Source organism: Dendropsophus ebraccatus, chromosome 2 (genome assembly GCF_027789765.1).
Source record: "Dendropsophus ebraccatus isolate aDenEbr1 chromosome 2, aDenEbr1.pat, whole genome shotgun sequence".
Lineage (NCBI taxonomy): Eukaryota > Metazoa > Chordata > Amphibia > Anura > Hylidae > Dendropsophus > Dendropsophus ebraccatus.
The window spans coordinates 173,510,698-173,530,697 of NC_091455.1; the positions used below are offsets into that span (position 1 = coordinate 173,510,698).

The 20,000-nt window shown below is 37.8% G+C and overlaps 3 protein-coding genes across 10 annotated transcripts in view; all 3 read left to right on the forward strand.

Moving 5' to 3' along the window:
• Positions 1 to 2,191, forward strand: part of HOXA5 (homeobox A5) — a 2,773-nt gene extending 582 nt beyond the window's left edge. Inside the window, exons 1-2 of the mRNA XM_069958756.1 lie at positions 1 to 794; positions 1,211 to 2,191. The exon at positions 1 to 794 is cut by the window's left edge and continues 582 nt beyond it. Coding sequence (XP_069814857.1) covers positions 1 to 794; positions 1,211 to 1,461 — 1,045 coding nt within the window. The 3' untranslated portion in view covers positions 1,462 to 2,191. The remainder of the gene's footprint in view (positions 795 to 1,210) is intronic.
• The window catches only part of HOXA3 (homeobox A3), a 46,068-nt gene that overhangs the window by 11,390 nt on the left and 14,678 nt on the right, over positions 1 to 20,000 (forward strand). For 2 of the 8 annotated variants that reach the window (XM_069958745.1, XM_069958742.1), the window contains exons 2-3: positions 8,536 to 8,648; positions 14,274 to 14,440. The exons of 1 other annotated variant lie outside the window; for it this stretch is intronic. The gene's annotated coding sequence lies outside the window, so the exon portion shown is untranslated. Of the gene's footprint in view, positions 1 to 3,581; positions 3,701 to 8,535; positions 8,649 to 14,273; positions 14,441 to 20,000 lie in introns of those variants that run through there. 5 more of the 8 variants (XM_069958744.1, XM_069958743.1, XM_069958747.1 and 2 more) reach the window with 5 other exon arrangements.
• HOXA4 (homeobox A4) lies at positions 11,957 to 13,787 on the forward strand. Its single transcript, XM_069958759.1, has 2 exons — positions 11,957 to 12,492; positions 12,768 to 13,787. Exons 1-2 carry the CDS (start codon positions 12,051 to 12,053, stop codon positions 13,079 to 13,081), a joined length of 756 nt encoding a protein of 251 aa, XP_069814860.1. The 5' UTR covers positions 11,957 to 12,050; the 3' UTR covers positions 13,082 to 13,787.

The following is a 20,000-nucleotide window of genomic DNA, read 5'->3' on the forward strand; positions in this document are numbered from 1 at the left end:
CTCTAGAGGTCATCAGGCAGGATTTACGACTGGACAACAAAAGCACGTGATTCCAAGTCGTACCCCATATTTGGGTGCCTACGTAGGAGGGAACCAAGTACATGTCCCAGTCATTTCCATAATTCATCATAAATTGTGCAAGGGTGCTATAGACGCACAAAACGACCCAGAGCCACAAATCAAGCACACACATATCAAAAAACAAATGAGCTCTTATTTTGTAAACTCATTTTGCGGTCGCTATCCAAATGGCCCGGACTACCAGTTACATAATTATGGAGATCACAGCTCGGTGAACGAGCAATACAGGGATTCAGCAGGCATGCATTCCAGCAGGTACGGATACGGCTACAATGGCATGGATCTCAGCGTTGGGCGAGCAGCTTCCAACCACTTTAGTGCCAATGACAGAGCAAGAAATTATCCATCCAACCCAACCTCTTCTACAGAGCCAAGGTATAGCCAACCTGCAGCAGGGGCTTCCCACTCTCCAAGTCCACCTGACCCTCTGCCCTGCACTGCTGTGCCCACCCCGCCTGTCAGCGAGAGTCACCCAGGAGTCAAAAACTCTCTAACTAACTCCAACAGCAACACCACGTCCAACGCCAGCAGCACCAGCAGCAGCAGCAATAGTACCAGCATAAGCAGAGAAGGGCTGGGGGCTTCTTCTTCTGGTGCTGAGGATGACACTCCAGCCAGCAGCGACCAGGCAGGTTCACAGAACGGCCAGAGCCCTGCTCCTTCAGTGCAGCCCCAGATCTACCCCTGGATGAGAAAACTGCACATAAGTCATGGTAAATAACTATTATCCTTATTCTATTTGCACAATACCTGTAGGATGTGAGTGTGACTGGTGGGGGGAGGAAGAATGAGACTTTCAGGTGCTAGAACTGCTGCCCATAAAGAATATAGAAAGCTTCTTATACTTTATGTTATAGTAAGCAAATAAATAAATATATATTATGTGTGTGTGTGTATATATATATATATATATATATATATATATATATATATATATAGATAGATTGTAGATAGATAGATATAATAAAGTTCAGTGTGTGTTTGTGTGCATTAATAATGTATATTATATTATTTTAAGTCCAGAACATGGATAAATAATCTGCTCATCCTCAATTAGAAGTAAATTGTAAGGAAGTGATGGATAATATGTGTTGAACTAATTGTTTTTTTATTTTATTTTTTTTTATAGACAATATAGGAGGACCAGAGGGGAAGAGGGCTAGGACAGCTTATACTCGCTACCAAACTCTGGAGCTGGAGAAAGAATTCCATTTTAATAGATACCTGACTCGCCGAAGGAGGATTGAGATAGCCCATGCCCTGTGCCTATCTGAGAGACAAATCAAAATCTGGTTCCAGAACAGAAGGATGAAATGGAAAAAGGATAATAAGCTGAAAAGTATGAGCATGGCAGCTGCAGGGGGGGCTTTCCGCCCATAGATGTTTTCAAGTATTAGAATATTGTCACCATAGACTTTCTAGGACTCTTGTGTGTGACTTCAGTGAAGAAACCTGTTTTTGTCCCCCCCCCCCCCCCACTCCCCTTATATCCTAGCCAGTCCATGATGAGCCCCTCTTCTGCCGGAGGAATATAGCTGCAGCTGCTTTCTGTATATGTTCTGTTTTTTTTTTGGATGGCAATGTCTTGACAATTGTAAATGTTTTAACTTATTTGACTTATGTAAAACGCTATGTGTTACTTGAAGTAACAGAACAAAAAAAAAAACCTGTTTATTTCTAATGTTCTGTGTTGCATTCAATTTGCAAAAAAAAATGAAGCTGTAAATGTTTGTGAAGTGTAATAACTATGTTTGAATACTACAAAGCGTCTACCTACATTTCCAGATGATACTACCTATGTGAATAATATGTTGTAGAGGTGACTTGTGTTCTAGTGTGGTGAGTAGTGACACAAACTGTGATCCCCAGCAGTCTGTCCTAGCTGTGCCTTTTTGTATCTCATGATGACTCTGCACGACCTCTTGTAAAGTGGCTGCACTGGCAGCTAAGTCTATGTAATATTATGTGTTTGTTCAGAAAGTTAACGATATAGTCCAGCTTGGCTGTTTAAGCAATTGCTATATATATTAATATTATTTTATTTTTTTTTTGTAATTTTTTTCATGAAAAAATATGACTGGAAAAAAAAATAAACTTTCTACTGAAAATACTGATTTGTGTGTTCCCAATCATTGCCTGGGTGACAGCTGGTGGATTAATGATATTATATATGTCCAGGCAAAGGCAGGTGACATGGGTAATTTCCAGAGGACGATTACAAAATGCACAATAATTAATTAATGAATCCAATTAAAATGGTTAGAATGTTTCAGTAGATGATGCAGATTCTATGTCCATAGGTCAGATATGTGGTTATTCCACACTAGGATACTTCTTATATACTGTTTCCTTTTTAAAGGTCCCTCTAAGAACATACAGTACTTTAGTCATTCTGAATGTAGGGAAGTGTCTGCATTCTATTTCTAGTTGGTTCCTCTAGTTCCCCCAAACCTTTCAGGCTTCACTTACCTTACCTGAGCTTGACTGTAACTCCTCTCAGTCTGTAATGGAAATGAAAAGAGCTCCCTTTGCTAAGTGCTTTACATTCTTGTCTTCCCTAAGTTATATAACAGTAAACTTTATAAGCCCTAGTTCCGGCTATGTGACATTTGGTTGCTAAATGAATAGGGTTTTGTCTATGAATTAGATCGTAAAATCCTCCATAGCACAGACAGATAGGCTCACTGGCTATAAAATGTCACGTGGGGCTATTAAAGTAAGTTTTATGGTTTTGGGGAGTAGACCTCCAACATTATATACCACATATCATATAATCTCACTCATGCTGGACATCACTTGGCTTCTAGTAGGACACATCAGGCTTGCAGGCATCGCCTAGTTTATGGCAGCCTTCCCTCATTCTGGGATGGGAGCTTCAAACTTATAATTTAAGGTGAGTTTTAGATGAAGTTCCACAATTGTGGCATCATGTAATCTTCTTGTATTATTATGTGTGTGTATATATACCTACAACTTGCTTTTTACCCATGACCGGCCATACTATCTTCCCAGCCTAGTTATGACTATAACTTTATATATGTTCTTCATTCTATATTGACCAGTAGTATATAGGAAAGAGGACCTTGAACCATTTCATTGGATGCTGAGTTTGCTTGAGTGTCAAGAAGTATAAAGATCATTGTGTCAGGGAGTCATAAGCAGACCTGCCATTCAGTACTAGTTCACACTCATGGATTATCCTTTGAAACCCTGTCACACAAGGCTGGCACTTACCTTCTAATAAACACTATTCACTTCACCCAAGTCCTTATCTGTCCAAAAGCGAAAGTGACCAATATCAAAGGGAACAGACAGGGAAAGTGAAATCCCCCCTGAAGATATACGTGATGTTCCTTGGGAAGAATCTGGATAGGCCCCAGCTGTGTGTTTACTTCACATACTTTTAGTGTCAATAGTATGTTCACACTCCACTGTGATTAGCTCAGAAGAAAGTTTAGGAGAGGATTTAACATTACACTCTGAGATCCAGAGCTGTAAACTCTGCCTTTGTTTAGCAGATCTGCAAGGAATTGTGTTTGGGAGATTTAGATGGGAGATCCAGTTGCACCACACAACTCCTGGGTGAGCCCCAAACTTCTACATCTCCAGGCTTCTGCAGGTAACCCCTTTTGTTGGTAGATTAGTTTCATCATTGGAAAGGGATGGTTTGGCGATATATATATATATATATATATATATATATATATATATATATATATATATAAAAGGAAAGCAGCGACCACATGTTCCTAGTGTCAGCTATAAAACTTTATGACTTGCTTGAACTTTTGCCCAGAGATCACTACTACTACTACTAATATATATATATATATATATATATATATATATATATATATATATATATATATATATATATATATATTAGTAGTAGTGATCTCTGGGCAAAAGTTCAAGCAAGTCATAAAGTTTTATAGCTGACACTAGGAACATGTGGTCGCTGCTTTCCTTCCACTTTGCTTTTGGTTTTCTTTAACATCAGAATTAGCATAAAATATGACCCCAATATAACTGACAACAAGGAGATTATACTGGGGATTCTTATCGCTCTAAAGGCAGAATTGCACCAACTGTTATAATTGTGTGAGGGCACATGGGGAAGATGGGAAAACGTATTTTCCTACCTTTATCTTTCTTTTTACCTTATAAAACTAAGTTTTAGTTGTGTGTTTACATTTCACATTTATCGAGTATAGAACCATATGTTTATAACCAGTATATAACAATATGTATATGATTTTGTCAATTATTTTCTTATTTTGTCATTCATCTCCCTTTTTTCCCTGCCTTTAATCTACCTATCTATCCATTCTAAACTAGTGGAACTTATTTAAATAACCTATCTATTGCTGTAGTATATATTCTATGATATAGTCACTTTTACGTTGACTTTTCATTCTTTTACATCAATACTGTAACAACATACTTAACTATAAAACAATGAAGTGTGTGTGTGTGTGTGTGTGTGTGTGTGTTGTTTGAAGTGGACAGCCTGATATCTACTTATTTTAGGTAAAATGGATGTTCCTATCAGATTTTTATGCGTTTATATGTCTTGAAGAGACTGAAAAATGTTAAATACACTCCTCCAATCTAATGGTACTATAATAGGTGTCCATTTCTTTTACTGTTATTGCCTAAAACTTCCACAATTTATACATTTGTTATTAAGTTTTGTTTGTTTTGCTATAAGAGTTCAGTTTTGACTTGCACAACATACAGTGCGCAACATAACTACATGATGACACGCATAGAGAGACCACATTGCTTCATCTTCTTTATACCTGATATTTATTGGTGTTAAAATTGACACTGGTTTGAGGCAATTGGAAGAAATATGTATTACTTTTTCTTTCTCTTTCTTTCTCTTTCTTTCTTTTTCTTTCTTTCTTTCTTTCTTTCTTTCTTTCTTTCTTTCTTTCTATGTGAGCTGAGCTGCAGATGTCAGATGCAGCAAAGTTGAGTAGTGATGTAGCTGTCATATGCAGCAGACTTGCATCTAGTCCTATTATCTTTTATTACATTTTAATACAGAGCTGAAGGTAATTTCTTTAACATATATAAAATAGCCACTATATTTTGCTTAGATATAACTTTTCAACTATTTCTCCCTTTGAAAATAATATTTACTCAACGTTGCTGTTCAAACAATTGCAATTCTGTGGAGCAGCCCTCGCTTAAGGTGAAGACTGTCAGAGCTTAACAAATCACAGCTCCCTCAGTTCACTGCCAGGTTAAGTAAATGCAGAGAAAGATAAATCTGCAAAGCTTAGTATCACCAGCAGAGCTCGCTTCAGACCAAGTTCACCGACAACACTATGCTAGGCAAGCTTTTTTCTCTCTCTCTCTCCTTCCTACTTTTTTTTTCCTTATAAGAAACTCTGAGAACATAAAGTAGTCAGCAATGAAACCCTAATTTGCACACTGGATCAGCAATCACTTGTAGAATCGGTTTAATGGGCAGCTTCATTATCATTGGCTTATAATGGCTTTGTATATTTTTCATGCGCTGCTATTATTGTGTACAATAAAAAAATAAGAGTGTGCAATTAAAATAAAAATACTTGTATGTGTGTGTGTTTATAAATCTATATGTGTATGTGTGGTGTGTGTATAATCCCATGAGCCTGTGCATACATGGCGTACAGGGAGGGAGAACCATAGGTCAAAAAGTTGGAGGTCAAAAGTTTAGTCTTTGCGCTGCTTTAAGTCATCATCTATCCAGACAAAGTTGGATGTCAATGTTATATAGTGGACATTCTGCCCATCAGCACAAAAGATAAAAAGTGTTTTAAGTTCCCTAGCATCATAGACTGGACTCCTGTTGAACCCTAGCGCTTAAATGACCCTAATTACCAATGCAAGGATAGAAAAATGATTCCTTTCAACGGTAGGAGCTGTATTTCATTTGAAGCCATCCACACTATAGTCTGAATGAAGTTGTTCCATATGGAGCAGGTAGAACAAAATAGTCGAGTGGAAAGTTGCAATATTCATTTGGAGAAAGGGGAAAAAAAAATAACAACAACAACTTGATTTCAAAATATTTATTTTTCATTTAACTCAAACAATATAAAATCATTCTATTATTAAAGCACACAGTTTTTCAACATATTAGCTATTGTTGTATTAGTTTACACTGAAACCACAAGATATTAAAAGACAAAATATTTGCTTCTGTAGGTAATATAATAGTATGTATCAATCTATCTATCTCAATATCTATCTATCTATCTATCTATCTATCTATATACAGAACAAGAATATATACATATGTATATATATATATATATATATATATATATATATATATATATATATATAATCAGTCACATTATGTGTGTATTTCTTTCGCCAACTAAAGAACAGCATTGTCCCAATACTATATTGACATTAAAGTTTCCTAGCAGAGGATGCAATAGAATCGAGTGCTTTGTGGTTGTTGTTGTTGTTATTATTATTATTATTATTATTATTATTATTATTATTTTTATTTATATTTGATATATTGTTATATTTACACGTGAAGAATTGGTAAAATAATGATCAGAATAGTTTCATATACGATAGATAGATAGATAGATAGATAGATAGATAGATAGATACATTTGCTAAAGAATATTTGTCTACTGCACAAATCTTCCTGTTTGCACTATGGGAGGATTTCTTATTTCCTGGCTCTTTTTGTATAGCTGATGTGAGGTTGTTACCAACTTCCTGACCTATCATTAATCACAAATTAAATGTTTCCAGATTTTGAGAATTAGGACAGGATTTTCCTTTTTGGTAATGATTGCTTTAGAAAGAACATGTTTTGTCCTTCTAGTAAATAATATTATAAGCAAGAAAACATTGACACGTCCTGATGTTGTGGCCCCTGCACATAGCCCCCTTTATAGTGAGGTCACTGGGCTTCCTCAGAACCCCAATCAACAAGAGTGATGCATTTCATAACCTCTGTAATGTGTACTTTTCCCTAATTTATTCTTCATTTTCTGTCACAAGAAGTGACCTGCTTGAAACTCCCTGCTGTCTTAAAGACACTTGCTGGACCTTTTAAAAGCTAAGTCCAAGTCCGAGGTGAACTTCAGGTCAGCGAGTCTAACAAATATGAAAATGTCGCCTGGTGAACTGCAAGGCTCCTTATTTAACAAAGACTGTCAATGGGGAAGATTAATACCAAACCAAATGCGCCCAGTGTCACTTCTCGGTCACTTTGAAACCAACACCCAGTTGCTTGTGCAAAAAAAAAAAAAAAAAAGTTGGAGAAAAGAAAATCAACAAAAACTATCCAGAAATAAACAAATAAATAAATATTTTGAACGTTTTTTTTTTTTTTTTTAAAGTCGCATTAGCTTTATAGCTAGCGTTGTTTTATATTTGGATACAGATAGATGTTACATTATTTTATTATAATAGAAAATTAATATTATTGCAACACCCATACACGATCTAGCGTTCTGGTATAGTCATGTGTGCACGCAGATCGTCGTTTTTGTTGGTAATATTTTTATTGTTGCTATTTAAATTTTAAAGAATTGTAAATAAATATTTTTGTTTTATATCAAATGAGGACACAACTATTTCGAGCAGAGAGGATTTGCTGGTTTATGGCAGGGGGAGATAACCATAAATCTTGCAGGAAAGTGTTTAAATGTCTTCTAGTGAGATAATGCCTGGTGGTCTTGGCTCAATTCTTTATGATAACAAACCCTCAAAGACAACTAACAGGCCTTTTAAAAAATTTACATGGTTACTTGCAGGCATTTTGCACACACTTTAAAAGTGAATGTCTGTATAGTTGTATATGTATTAAATACAGAATAATTTCACAAGGCAAAGCTTGTGCGCTCTCAGAGCAGCCAAAACGTTGTGCAGGACAAATAGATTATGTATGTCTGGTATACGTCATATTCAGGGACATGTTGCGTCATATCTACTGTATCATTTTCTTAGGCTGAGCTGGACGCCATACAATGAACTATAAAATTACTGGTAAAATACTGCGGAATATGAACATTATCATCAAGAGAACAATAAATTCAACAGTTCAAGTAGAATGATAGATAGATAGATGATAGACAAGAGAAAGAGAATAAATAAATAAATAAATAAATAAATAAATAAATAAATAAATAGATAGGAGATAGATAGATAGATAGATAGATAGATAGATAGTAGATAGATAGATAGATAGATAGGAGATAGATAGATAGATAGATAGATAGATAGACAAGAGAAAGAGAATAAATAAATAAATAAATAAATAAATAAATAAATAAATAAATAGATAGATAGACAGACAGACTCACTGTCCTCTAATCAATAGGTAATATTTTTGTGTTATTATTAATGTTCTATGCTTGATGCTCTATTGTGCTTGTTATACCATATACAGATGAATCTTTTATATTTGTTTTTTTTTTATGTATCTAGACCAGAGTATCCCGAAAAAGAACGATTTTTATAGAAATCTACTCCCCATCCCTCTACAGAATGCAAATGAATGAAAGTTCACCATCTGTTCTGTTTATGCTTCATATAACAAGGTAAATGCCTCCTTTTTTTGGAATGTGCACATAGGCCGGGTTTACATATGTCCGGCGGTGCGGCGGCGTTTCCATCCGGCGCAGGAGAAAAGCGCCGGAGGGAAACGCATCTTTGAACTGATCCCATTGTTTTCAATGGGATCGTTCAAAATGTGCGGCGTGAACTAGTGGCCGCCGCATCGCCGGACCGTCGGTGCGTTAGGACGCATCTTGCAGCGTCCTGGCGGACCGCCGCTCCGGTGATGCGGCGCCGCACCAATACAATCGAATAGAGCGCCGGATGCCTCGCCGGGCAGGACGCATGTCGTTCGGCTTGGCATCCGGCGTTCAGTCAAATAGTACACAAAATAAACATATCTCTCCCCCTGTGTGCTCTCCCCCTCCCCTATAGTCCCCCCTTGGTCCCCCAGTAGTATATCACCCCCCCTGTTTCTCCTCCAGTAGTATATAGCCCCCCTGTTGCCCCCCCCAGTAATATTTAGCTTCCCTGTGTGCTCTCCCCCAATTAGTATACAGCATTGCTGTGCGCTCTCCCCCAATAGTATATAGCCCCCCATGTGCGCTATCCCCCTCCCATATAGCCCCCCTGTGCGCTCTCCCCCTCCCATATAGCCCCCCTGTGCGCTCTCCCCCTCCCATATAGCCCCCCTGTGCGCTCTCCCCCTCCCATATAGCCCCCCTGTGTGCTCTCCCCTTGTAGTATATAGCCCCCCTGTGAGCTCCCCCAATTAGTATATAGCCCCCGTGCGCTCCCCCGCACATCCCATTGAAAATGACAGGAAAACATACTGGGGAAAAAAATGTCAACTGATGAGCGCAACTTGTGACAACTGATGACAACTGATGGAAACTGATGGCAACTGATGGTTTTTAATGAAAAGACGGATAGAAAAACTGATGACAACTGATGCATTTTTGGCATCAGTTGTGACATCAGTTGTGGTCAGTTTTTAGGCAAAAAACGCAACTGATGCCAACTGATATATGTAAACCCAGCCAAAATATACTAAATTCTAAATATAGCTGTGTCACTGGGAAATTATACACACACACACACACACACACACACTTAGGCCTGTCAATACAGCAGCGATCGTTCTATCATATATCTATCATATATCTATCTATTTATCTATTGATCGGTCGGCCTATCTACATAAAGATCTAAGGCAGAGTCAATTTTGCAACTTGAGGTTGCACAACTACATTTCACTTAAATAGTCTTCTTTTTCTCGCTGTTATAAACAATATAATTATATTGTCAGTCACATTAATAATTCATTGGTAATGCACGAGAGAGAGAGAGAGAGAGAGAGAGAGAAGCAGCCATATCCAGGACATGATTCCCTATATACTATCTCCTATCAGCTCTGCCTTTCTCCTCTAGCAACATGTGGAATATATTTGCCATATTCTGCATATTAAAGGGGGGAAAAATAGAGCAATTTTATGGTGAAGACCAGACTGCTGGGGGTCTGTGATAGTGTGGGAACCTGCAGCTTGTCTAGATGAGCCCAAAATGCACCAATTTCACTACATACGATTGTTTACCAGTTTATTCAAAGCCAACATGAATATTTACACTGCCAATGTGGTTAGATGCACAATGCAGTCAGCTGTTGTCTCCTGATCACCCTGTGAATATGTACAGTCCTAGCTCTGCTACATGCCATGTCTCACACACCTACACTGTGACTATCTCTATGCTTTCTATGCCACAGGGCTATTTGCCTCTGCACACGAGTTTATTTTTCTGCATTGGTCATATGCAATCATATATATATATATATATATATATATATATATATATATTAACGCCAACAATTCCTATCAGCTATAATAAGCACAACTTGTCTACTGTAGTCTATCTTTACCACTAGTAAAATATAGTGTATATCACTGATGGATAGCTATAGAGTCCCATGTTAGTCATCTGTTCCTGACAGTCCATTCTATCATACATAGCAAAAGCTTTGCCTAGCTGATGACTGGATATAGGTTACGCTTTAAATAGTCAACACTACAGAACATAGATTGTATATAGAAGCTGACTGAACATAGGCTACACCCTATATCTGCATTAGTATATAGGTACTAGTGACCATACAGTGTAGTCATTCTGTATATGTTCTTGGATTAACAGCAAAGACTCCAGCTTCTTCACAATGCAGTAGTAATGTAGCTACATAAACAGGATCACATAGAGTGTACAGCACAGATGACATAGAATGAACACCAGCAGTCACACTCATAGGAAAGCATGCTAACCTTATGTATACACGATACTTTAGGTGACACATATACACTATAAGGTAGAGCAGCCCCCTCCAGGACTGACCCACAGAATCAATAATACTATTAGTGCATGTGTTACTAGGATAGAGTATAGTATCATTATACATAGGATAACATACAGTATGATAGGGCAGTGCAGCTTCCTCCAGGACAGACCCACATAATCTTTTATACTAATATTAATGTGTTACTAGGATAGAGTATAGTATAGCATCATTATACATAGCATTACATACAGTATGAGGGCAATGCAGATTCCTCCAGGACACAGAATCTATAATATTAGTGCATGTGTTACTAGGATATAGCATCATTATACATAGGATTACATACAATATGATAGGGCAGTGCAGCTAATATTAGTGCATGTGTTACTAGGATATAGCATCATTATACATAGGATTACATACAGTATGAGAGGGCAGTGCAGCTTCCTCCAGGACAGACTATCTATAATATTAGTGCATGTGTTACTAGGATAGAGTATAGTATAGCATCATTATACATAGCATTACATACAGTATGAGGGCAGTGCAGCTTCCTCCAGGACAGATCTATAATACTAATATTAGTGCATGTGTTACTAGGATAGAGTCTAGTATCATTATACATAGGATTACATACAGCATGAGAGGGCAGTGCAGCTAATATTAGTGCATGTGTTAGGATAGAGTCTAGTATCATTATACATAGGATTACATACAGCATGAGAGGGCAGTGCAGCTTCCTCCAGGACAGACCCACACACAGCAGCAGAGTCCTAGGCGATCATTACTAATCTGAGTACAAATGTTGCTATTATTATAGGTTGTAGTGTAATATGATTGTGATTAGTATTGATCCCTGGTGTTGTCCTCTGAATCTGTGGCAGGGATTTTAGTCTAATGATGTTCCAGCTGCAGTGAAGTCTATAAGGGGTGACTTGCAGAGCATTTATCATCCTGGTGTTTCCTTATCCGGGGTGCAGAGGAGCTCACCGATTGGCTGGCCCGGTCACATGGGTGTGTAACTTTGCACACTTGACAGGGAGTAGGAGGGTTTTGTGCAGAACAGAAAAACGACAACGCGAGAAAAATTAGTATTTTTTTGTTGCACTTGCACAAATTAATGGCCATGAGTTCGTTTTTGATAAACTCCAACTACATCGAGCCGAAATTCCCACCCTGCGAGGAGTATGCCCAAAACAACTACTTGCACAACCAGTCTCCTGAATACTACGAGCGGCCGAGGGAACCGGGGTACGAGGCTCCTCCTGAGGCTCTCTACCAAGGTCCGAGCAGCTACCCTGAAGCCAGCTATGGATACAGCCACCTCCCAGCCAGCCACGAAGCTGGGGTCACCCAGGAGGGGATCCCCTCTAAGGGACACACTCAGTCCCAGCAACTTCTCCAAAGCCACGTCCTCAGGCAGCCACCACCACAGCACTGTGAGCCTATAGGAGTGTCCAATGACAGCATCCATCCCGAGAAGAGTGCTGCTACTGCTGCCCTCAAATGCACTAAGGAGCCAGTGGTCTATCCTTGGATGAAGAAAATACATGTCAACACAGGTAAGTGTCACTCCAAGCAATGCACCAGTGGGGTCATCTGGGTGGTTTATTGGCCAAGGCATGGGGACACCATCATTGTAGTCAGCTTGACTCCTCACTGGATTATTTATAGGAGTCAATCTGCTAGGGAGGTAATTACAGAGGCCATAAATGTAATTGACTCTGGGCCATACGCCCCTATCACAATATATTTGGATTTTTTTTCTCTCTCTCTCTATTCATCTTTTCTTTGAAGTCACTATCTAATGATGCTTTTCTCTTCTCTATGTGCTCAGTTAACCCAAATTACACTGGCGGGGAACCCAAAAGGTCTCGAACTGCCTACACCAGACAGCAAGTATTAGAGCTGGAGAAAGAGTTCCACTTTAATCGTTACCTTACTAGACGCCGGAGGATAGAGATTGCCCATACTTTATGCTTATCCGAACGTCAGGTCAAGATCTGGTTCCAAAACAGGAGGATGAAGTGGAAGAAAGACCACAAATTGCCCAACACTAAGATGCGATCTGCAAACCCTTCAGCCTCAAGCCAGCAGTCCAAAGGACAGGGCCATCAGCACACAGATGGATCTACCACCCCATTATTATAAGGCTTTAAATGTATTGATCCAATTGCTGGTAATCATTTGGACCAAATGACTATGGAAGGAAAAAAAAAAAAAAGCTCCTTGATATTGTTGGATACAAAGGCATTGCTCCTTCCCAGGACAGTGGTTGCTATAACCAAGGAAATCGATGGAGACTTTTTTTTTCTTCTTGTTTTATTTATGTACTTGACTGTATACGTATAAAAAACCAAGGGTGTATATGTGTATATGAATATTGACCTATAGTTCAGTGTCTACATAGGTAGAAAAAAAACTATTTTGTATACAAGACACATACGTCACAGATGCATTTATGGGATAGTATGTGATATGGACTGATATAAAATACACATATACATATAGCTGTGGGTATTTAAGAAACAAACATTTTTAAGGATTTATTTAATGGCTTCTTGAAGAAGAAATGAGTATTTTTTTTGTTTTTTGTTTTTGTAAATACTAGCTGGACAATATCATTTCCGTAGACACAAAGTAACTGTTTTCCCTGCTTAGCTCGCCCCCTTTGAGATCAATGTATGTTTGACACTTTCCCTGTGTGTTAGGATTTCTGTAGAAGGCCTTTGATCGTCTTCAAGGCGAGAATAGGTTGTAGATACAGTGGTGGTACATATTGTGGACTTTGTGCTGTATTATTGTGGTGCTAAGCGCGAAGAATATTCTGTCAAAAATTAAAGATTTCAAAAACAGACGTTTCTAAACCTGTTTAGTATTGAACCTAAGTATAGGCTGTATAACATATGGGGGCTCAAACCATACACTGGATCATCAAGCAAAAAAAATGCCAACAGCTGGACATATGGGGGGTTGTAATGTAATCTAATATAGTGTTTTTACCAGTGAAAATGTGGAGGATTGCCTAGACTGTGTACTTGTGTCACGTGTGTGTGTGTGTGTGTGTGTGTGTGTGTGTTTGTGTGTGTGTGTGTTTGTGTGTTAGAACAAGTTTTAAACAAAGCTCATATTGTAATTGTCATTGAAAACAGGCAATAAATACATAATATTGTCTCTAGTACATACAATATTGTACTTAAAGGCACATCAGGGTAAGACCCTAAAATAATGTTTTGTTTTGTTCTTTTATTATTCCTGTATCATTATTATTGTTAATTTTTTATTTATTTATTTATTTTATCAATATTAATCACTTAATAATATAATTATTTGTACCTCACAGACTTCCCTAAGGATTAAATTTGGAATAAAAAAAAAAAAATCCAAGCAGAAACCATGGACGTTCTACCGAAAATGGAGCCATCTCTGATGGATGAACACTTTATCTACCCAATATTGCTTCTGAAAATTGAGGCTGGATAGATCTGCAGACAATTCCATCCAATAAAGGTACCTGTATATGGAGAGAACGTTATATATAGTAATGTGTGTGTATTGTGCACTGATATATATATATATATATATATATATATATATATATATATATATATATATAATTTTTTTTTTTTTTTCCTTATCCTTTTCCCTTTACCCTTCCATTTATTGTTTGTTCTTTGCCCTGTCACATAGTCTGCCCTTTGCTAAGGCAACCAGAGTTCACTCAGAGGACACGGTTTGTGTCTATTGAGCTTTTTTTTTTTTTTTTTTTGAAAGATGCAAGCTGACCCTCAAACCCTTGACCTTTAGTGTAGAGTTCCATGTAAAACGAACCATATTTTTTTTCCTTTTACCCTCTAATCCTGTGTTTTTTTTTATCTGCTATAACACTACTATTTTATGCAATTATTGGTTATATCAAATATTTGCAGCAAAGGGTTCATTTCTTGAGGTATGTTAGGTTCCTTGGAGCAATAGGGCTATCACCAGATCACTGGTTTGCCTCTGGTGCATCCAGATCCTAATTGATCTGAATTCCTAAGATTTGACATCTTGCTTTTGAAATAGTTTGTAAGATTAGAGTTGAAATGAACGATGTTTTATTTGTATTGTGTTTAGAAATAAGATACCACACGAGGACAAAGGCTGCACATAGCTTTAGGGGAGAGTTTTATTGCCCTGGCTTTCTCATTGGCTTTCTTTGAGCTTAATGGCACACATTGGGACATGGGCTCAATGAGGATTATTAATGTGGTGAAATAAAAGGTGGCTGATACAATGGAACATGGCAGCCAGGTGCTATCCAAGATAATTTCTTATATCTATGTATAAAACAAGCAGATCCCCTTGGTTTCAGGCATTACAGCACTGCAGCTTTGGGGACAGGATATGTAAAAATGTTTGTCTTTTAATGGATCATGTATGGTAAATCTAAGGCTTAAATATCAGGGACGCTTCTCCATCTTTTTTCCCTTTACCTCTCTCTTTGTCTTCTCTCTCTCTCTCTCTCTCTCTCTCTCTCTCTCTCTCCCTCCTTTTTCTGTTTTAATCATCCTTCTCCTTCCTGTATTTCTCTATTTTCTTTTTTTACCCATCCTGATCTATCTATCTATCTATCTATCTATCTATCTATCTATCTATCTATCTATCTATTATCATCTATCTATCTATCTATCTATCTATCTATCTATCTATCTATCGTCCTTCTATCTATCTATCTATCTATCTAACAAACAACAATCACACACACACACACACACACACACACACCAATCTCTCTTTTACATTTTTCTCTGATGTTTTCTCTCCTCTCTCTCTCATCTATTTCTTATCTATCTATCTATCTATCTCCTATCTATCACACACACACACACACACACACACACACACACACCAATCTGTCTTCTCCTACATTTTTCCCTAATGCTCTCTCTTCACTCTCTCTATCAGCTATGTATCTATTTATCTATCTATCTATCTATCTATCTATCTATCTATCTATCTATCTTTCTATCTACCTCCTATCTATTATCTATCTATCTTCACTGTTTCTAATTTTTTACATTTTTTTAAAGCCCCTCCCTTTTTCCACTATCCACCTCTCTATTTTCTTCTTCTCTACACCCCCCTCTTTATTTTCCTCTGTTCCAACCTCATCCCTTGCTTTAGTTATGTACTTCTCATGTGCCTTTTCCTCTTGAATATGATAGGAGTTATCTTTATTTCTTTATCTTTGTACATTTCCCCCACTATTCCTTTTTTTGTCTCCTCTTTTTCTCTTTTCTTCCATATATTCCATCCATATATTTTATAGTATGTTCTCCATACAGTCAAATATACAATCTTTCTCCATGTCTGTCTAATCTCTATTTCTCTCCAGATCTCTTCTTTCAGTTTCTCTTATGGCAGCAACCCATGTAGGTAAATCCTAACCTTGCCCCTCCTTCCCCTCCACATAGATCTTTTCATAACTAGATCACTTGAACACAAGTATGTAAATATTACAGCAAGGCGCCCCACACATGCAGTTTATTACACAAGAAAACCATTGCTCTCACATTACACTTCACATGTAGCTTCTCCATACTGAGGATATCTGATATATATATTTCCAGCAATTAACAGCAAGGAATCAAATAGCCAACTAATCAGTCAACTTCAAGGGAAAGTATACAGACTGAAATGAGCTGAGGCTGGCTCTACCTTCTAGAAGGAGCTACAGTGTTGATGTGTAATAACATGGACTCTTTGATAACTCATTGGTGAGGTTTGCTTTGCTTTTTGTTTCCAGATACGATCTTGTTGTTGGGTCATTAGGACTCATCCCATGGTCTTGGTTGATGTGGTTGTGATGTAATGTGCTTGTGCACAGGATGGGGAAAGTGTTGGGTGTAAAGAAATTTTACAATGACACTTATGTTATGATGGGATATTACCACAGAATTATAGATGGATGAATTCCCATTGGTTCTGAACAGCCAGGGCCCAGCATGCCACACCAAGCTATAGCTGCCACCTTTCTTTATGCAGCTGATGGTGAAGTACAAGCTGTAGAGTCACCTTTCTCTTTGTGAAAGCTATGGTGTCAGCTGTATTTCATAATAATCTTGTGAGTTTGAAGAGACGCCAAGCTTCTAGGTGTTGTCTGTCAGACCAGGCACAGTGAATTGTGCACGGTCATGATTAGGTATAGGCATCATTATGTTTATTAAAAATATGAATATGCCAGGGTGTGATTTTTCTTTATATGTCTCAGCACTAGTGACAGCTGGGTTCACATACATCGGTTATGTCTGGTCATTGATTCCTGCTGTACATTCGCATATTTGCACCAGTCTGTCCAAAATCCGGACAGAAAAACGCAACATGCAGCTCAGGGACTCGGGCTCAGTTCTGGCACCAGCCACCCTAGGATATATGTCAAGTGCATTTCATACACTTTAGGCTGGGTACATGAATCAGGTGGTGTGGCATCTTTCTTTTGATGACAACTCTTTCTGATGCCACAAATGATGGCAGAAATGCATCAGTTGTCATCAGTTGTCCCATCCGACGTACTTCAGGACGCAGCAGGCAGCGTCCTGACGTACGGCGGGTCCGACGATGCGGCGGCACTATCTACACGCCGGATGCTTTGAACTGTCCCATAGAAATCAATGGGATCAGTTCAGAGATGCGTTTCCTTCTGGCGCTCTTCTACTACACCGGAGGGAAACGCTGCCGGATCGCCGGATAAGTAAACTGAAGTGAAGGGCTTGTGCACATACATGCTGCATCCGGCACATTTGCCAGCAGGCCTGCAAAAAAACGCTGCATGACTGATGGCAAATAGGCATGGTTCTCCATAGGTCCGGCGTGCTGCCCCAGTTCTGCCTATGGGGCAATAGATGGGAGGTCTGAGGCAAATGTCTAGCTTGTTGCATTTGGTGTCCCCAATTATTTCCCTCAGGGATAGTGTGCGACGACATCCACTCAGAGCCGTAGTCGTATATGTATAATGCTATTACTAGGGCTTTATAGTAGCAGGAGGCCACACTAGCAATGAAGCGGTTCTCACACCATCCATCTTCACGTCTCATTGATCTGACCGTTTTATGTTTGAAATTAAAGCATTAGAATAGCAGAAAGCCATAGGGAGAGAATGATGACAGTGTCATTACAATTAAATGGGTTTTATTGCAGATATCGCCTTGAAGTTTCATAGCAGCACTCCTCCAGCTATCATTGGCAGCTGTCAGTGGAGACTTGCTTCTTGTGCATCCCTGCAGTGGAAAACGTAGAAATCTGCATCTATTGCGCCAAAACCAACCGCATTGTGCGTCATTTTCTTTTCTTTTCCGTATAAAACCAGTAGATGGATGTGAATGGCACATTGGGGATAAATCTACAATCTAGAGAATAGACGATTTGCTTTCACAATAGTTTACAATTTTTTGGTTTTCAGCTTCTTCACTGCTTGGTATAAAAGTAAAAAAAATAAATTAAAATAAAATGTACTTTCCCACCCATGGAAAGACGTGTAGCTCAGTAGATATTAAAACTGTGGAGATGATGGCTAAACACACATAGACATATGTACAATCATCTATGTACTTGTAATGGAAAATTATATAAAAGCAATATATGATGTATAGCAAAGAATAGATGGCCATCAGAAAAAAATGATAGAAAAGGTGGAATATGGAATTTATAGAAATGTAGCTGGATGGTGAGGAATGGACAGGTCTGTGTGTGTGTGTGTGTGTGTGTGTGTGTGTGTGTGTGATGATTGAGAAATAGATAGATAGATAACAGATAGATAGATAGATAGATATTAGGAGATAGATAGATAGATAGATAGATAGATAGATAGATAGATAGATAGGAGATAGATAGGAGATAGATAGATAGATAGATAGATAGATAGATAGATAGATAGATAGATATTAGGAGATAGATAGATAGATAGATAGATAGATAATAAATAAATAGATAGATAGATAGATAGATAGATAGATAGATACTGGAGAAGAACTGGTAAACATTACAGTTGCTACTGTAATGATTAAAATGAGACTATGCCTCAAAGGTCATTTCAGTACAAAGATGGGTATATCCATTCGAAAAAAAAAAAAAGCTGTTTAATATGGCTGTAGGACTGAGAGGATTATCATGTGAACAGCGTTAATAGACTTGTCCTAATCTATCATCTATAGAAACACTAAAATTATTAAAACCAGTAATATCTATCTATCTATGTATCTATCTATCTATCTATCTATCTATCTATCTATCTATCTATCTATCTGTCTGTCTGTCTGTCTGTCTGTCTGTCTATCTATCCACATCAAGTATCTATCTATCTATCTATCTATCTATCTATCTATTGTCTATCTGTCTATCTATCTATCTATCGATCTATTTATTTCCTATTTATCTATCTATCTATCTATCTATCTATCTCCTATCTATCTATCTATCTATCTATCTATCTATCTATCTATCTATCATCTATCTATCCAAGAAATTTGAATGCAGTACTCAGAAAGAAAAAGAATGCTCAGATCCACAGGTTACCTATTTATCCACAGAAACCTCAACATTTCAGTCTTGCTATAGGGTTTTCTTTCTTCCTTAAAATTATGGATTTTTTTTTTAAATCACTGGTTTAAAAAATAAATAAATCTTGTGGGCAGCCAAACAAAAATAGTGATATAGTGATGTAAGTAGGTGTTGGGCATGTGAAGTTGTGTTGTGTTGGTTGTGTTTTTTTTTTAGTTACGACAAAGGGTTCAGCTTGATTTATTTGCCATTCTCAAGTTGACATCCAGATAGGAAGTTTGGTGAAGCTGCTCAGTGCAGATGTGTTTTCTCTGTTCTGGGAAATATTCCATTTGCATGATGTTAGTTTGTTTGGGGGAAAGCTCTGTTTAGTAAAACTTCAAGCTATTACTGCACATTTGACTATTTCATGCAGGGACAATGGTCTATGTGATGTCATTTTGCTTTAAGAATTTACTACCCAAATGTGTTGTTTTCTTTTCTTAATGATATTTAAACCAGTAATAAAATCTCCTTCACACGCAGCAGTAAG

Excerpts from the sequence above, each read along its gene's own strand:
- HOXA4 (XM_069958759.1), top strand. The coding sequence starts at position 12,051 with ATGGCCATGAGTTCGTTTTTGATAAACTCCAACTACATCGAGCCGAAA. Across the intron at positions 12,493-12,767 it reads GAAAATACATGTCAACACAG|TTAACCCAAATTACACTGGC; the intron begins GTAAGTGTCACT and ends CTATGTGCTCAG.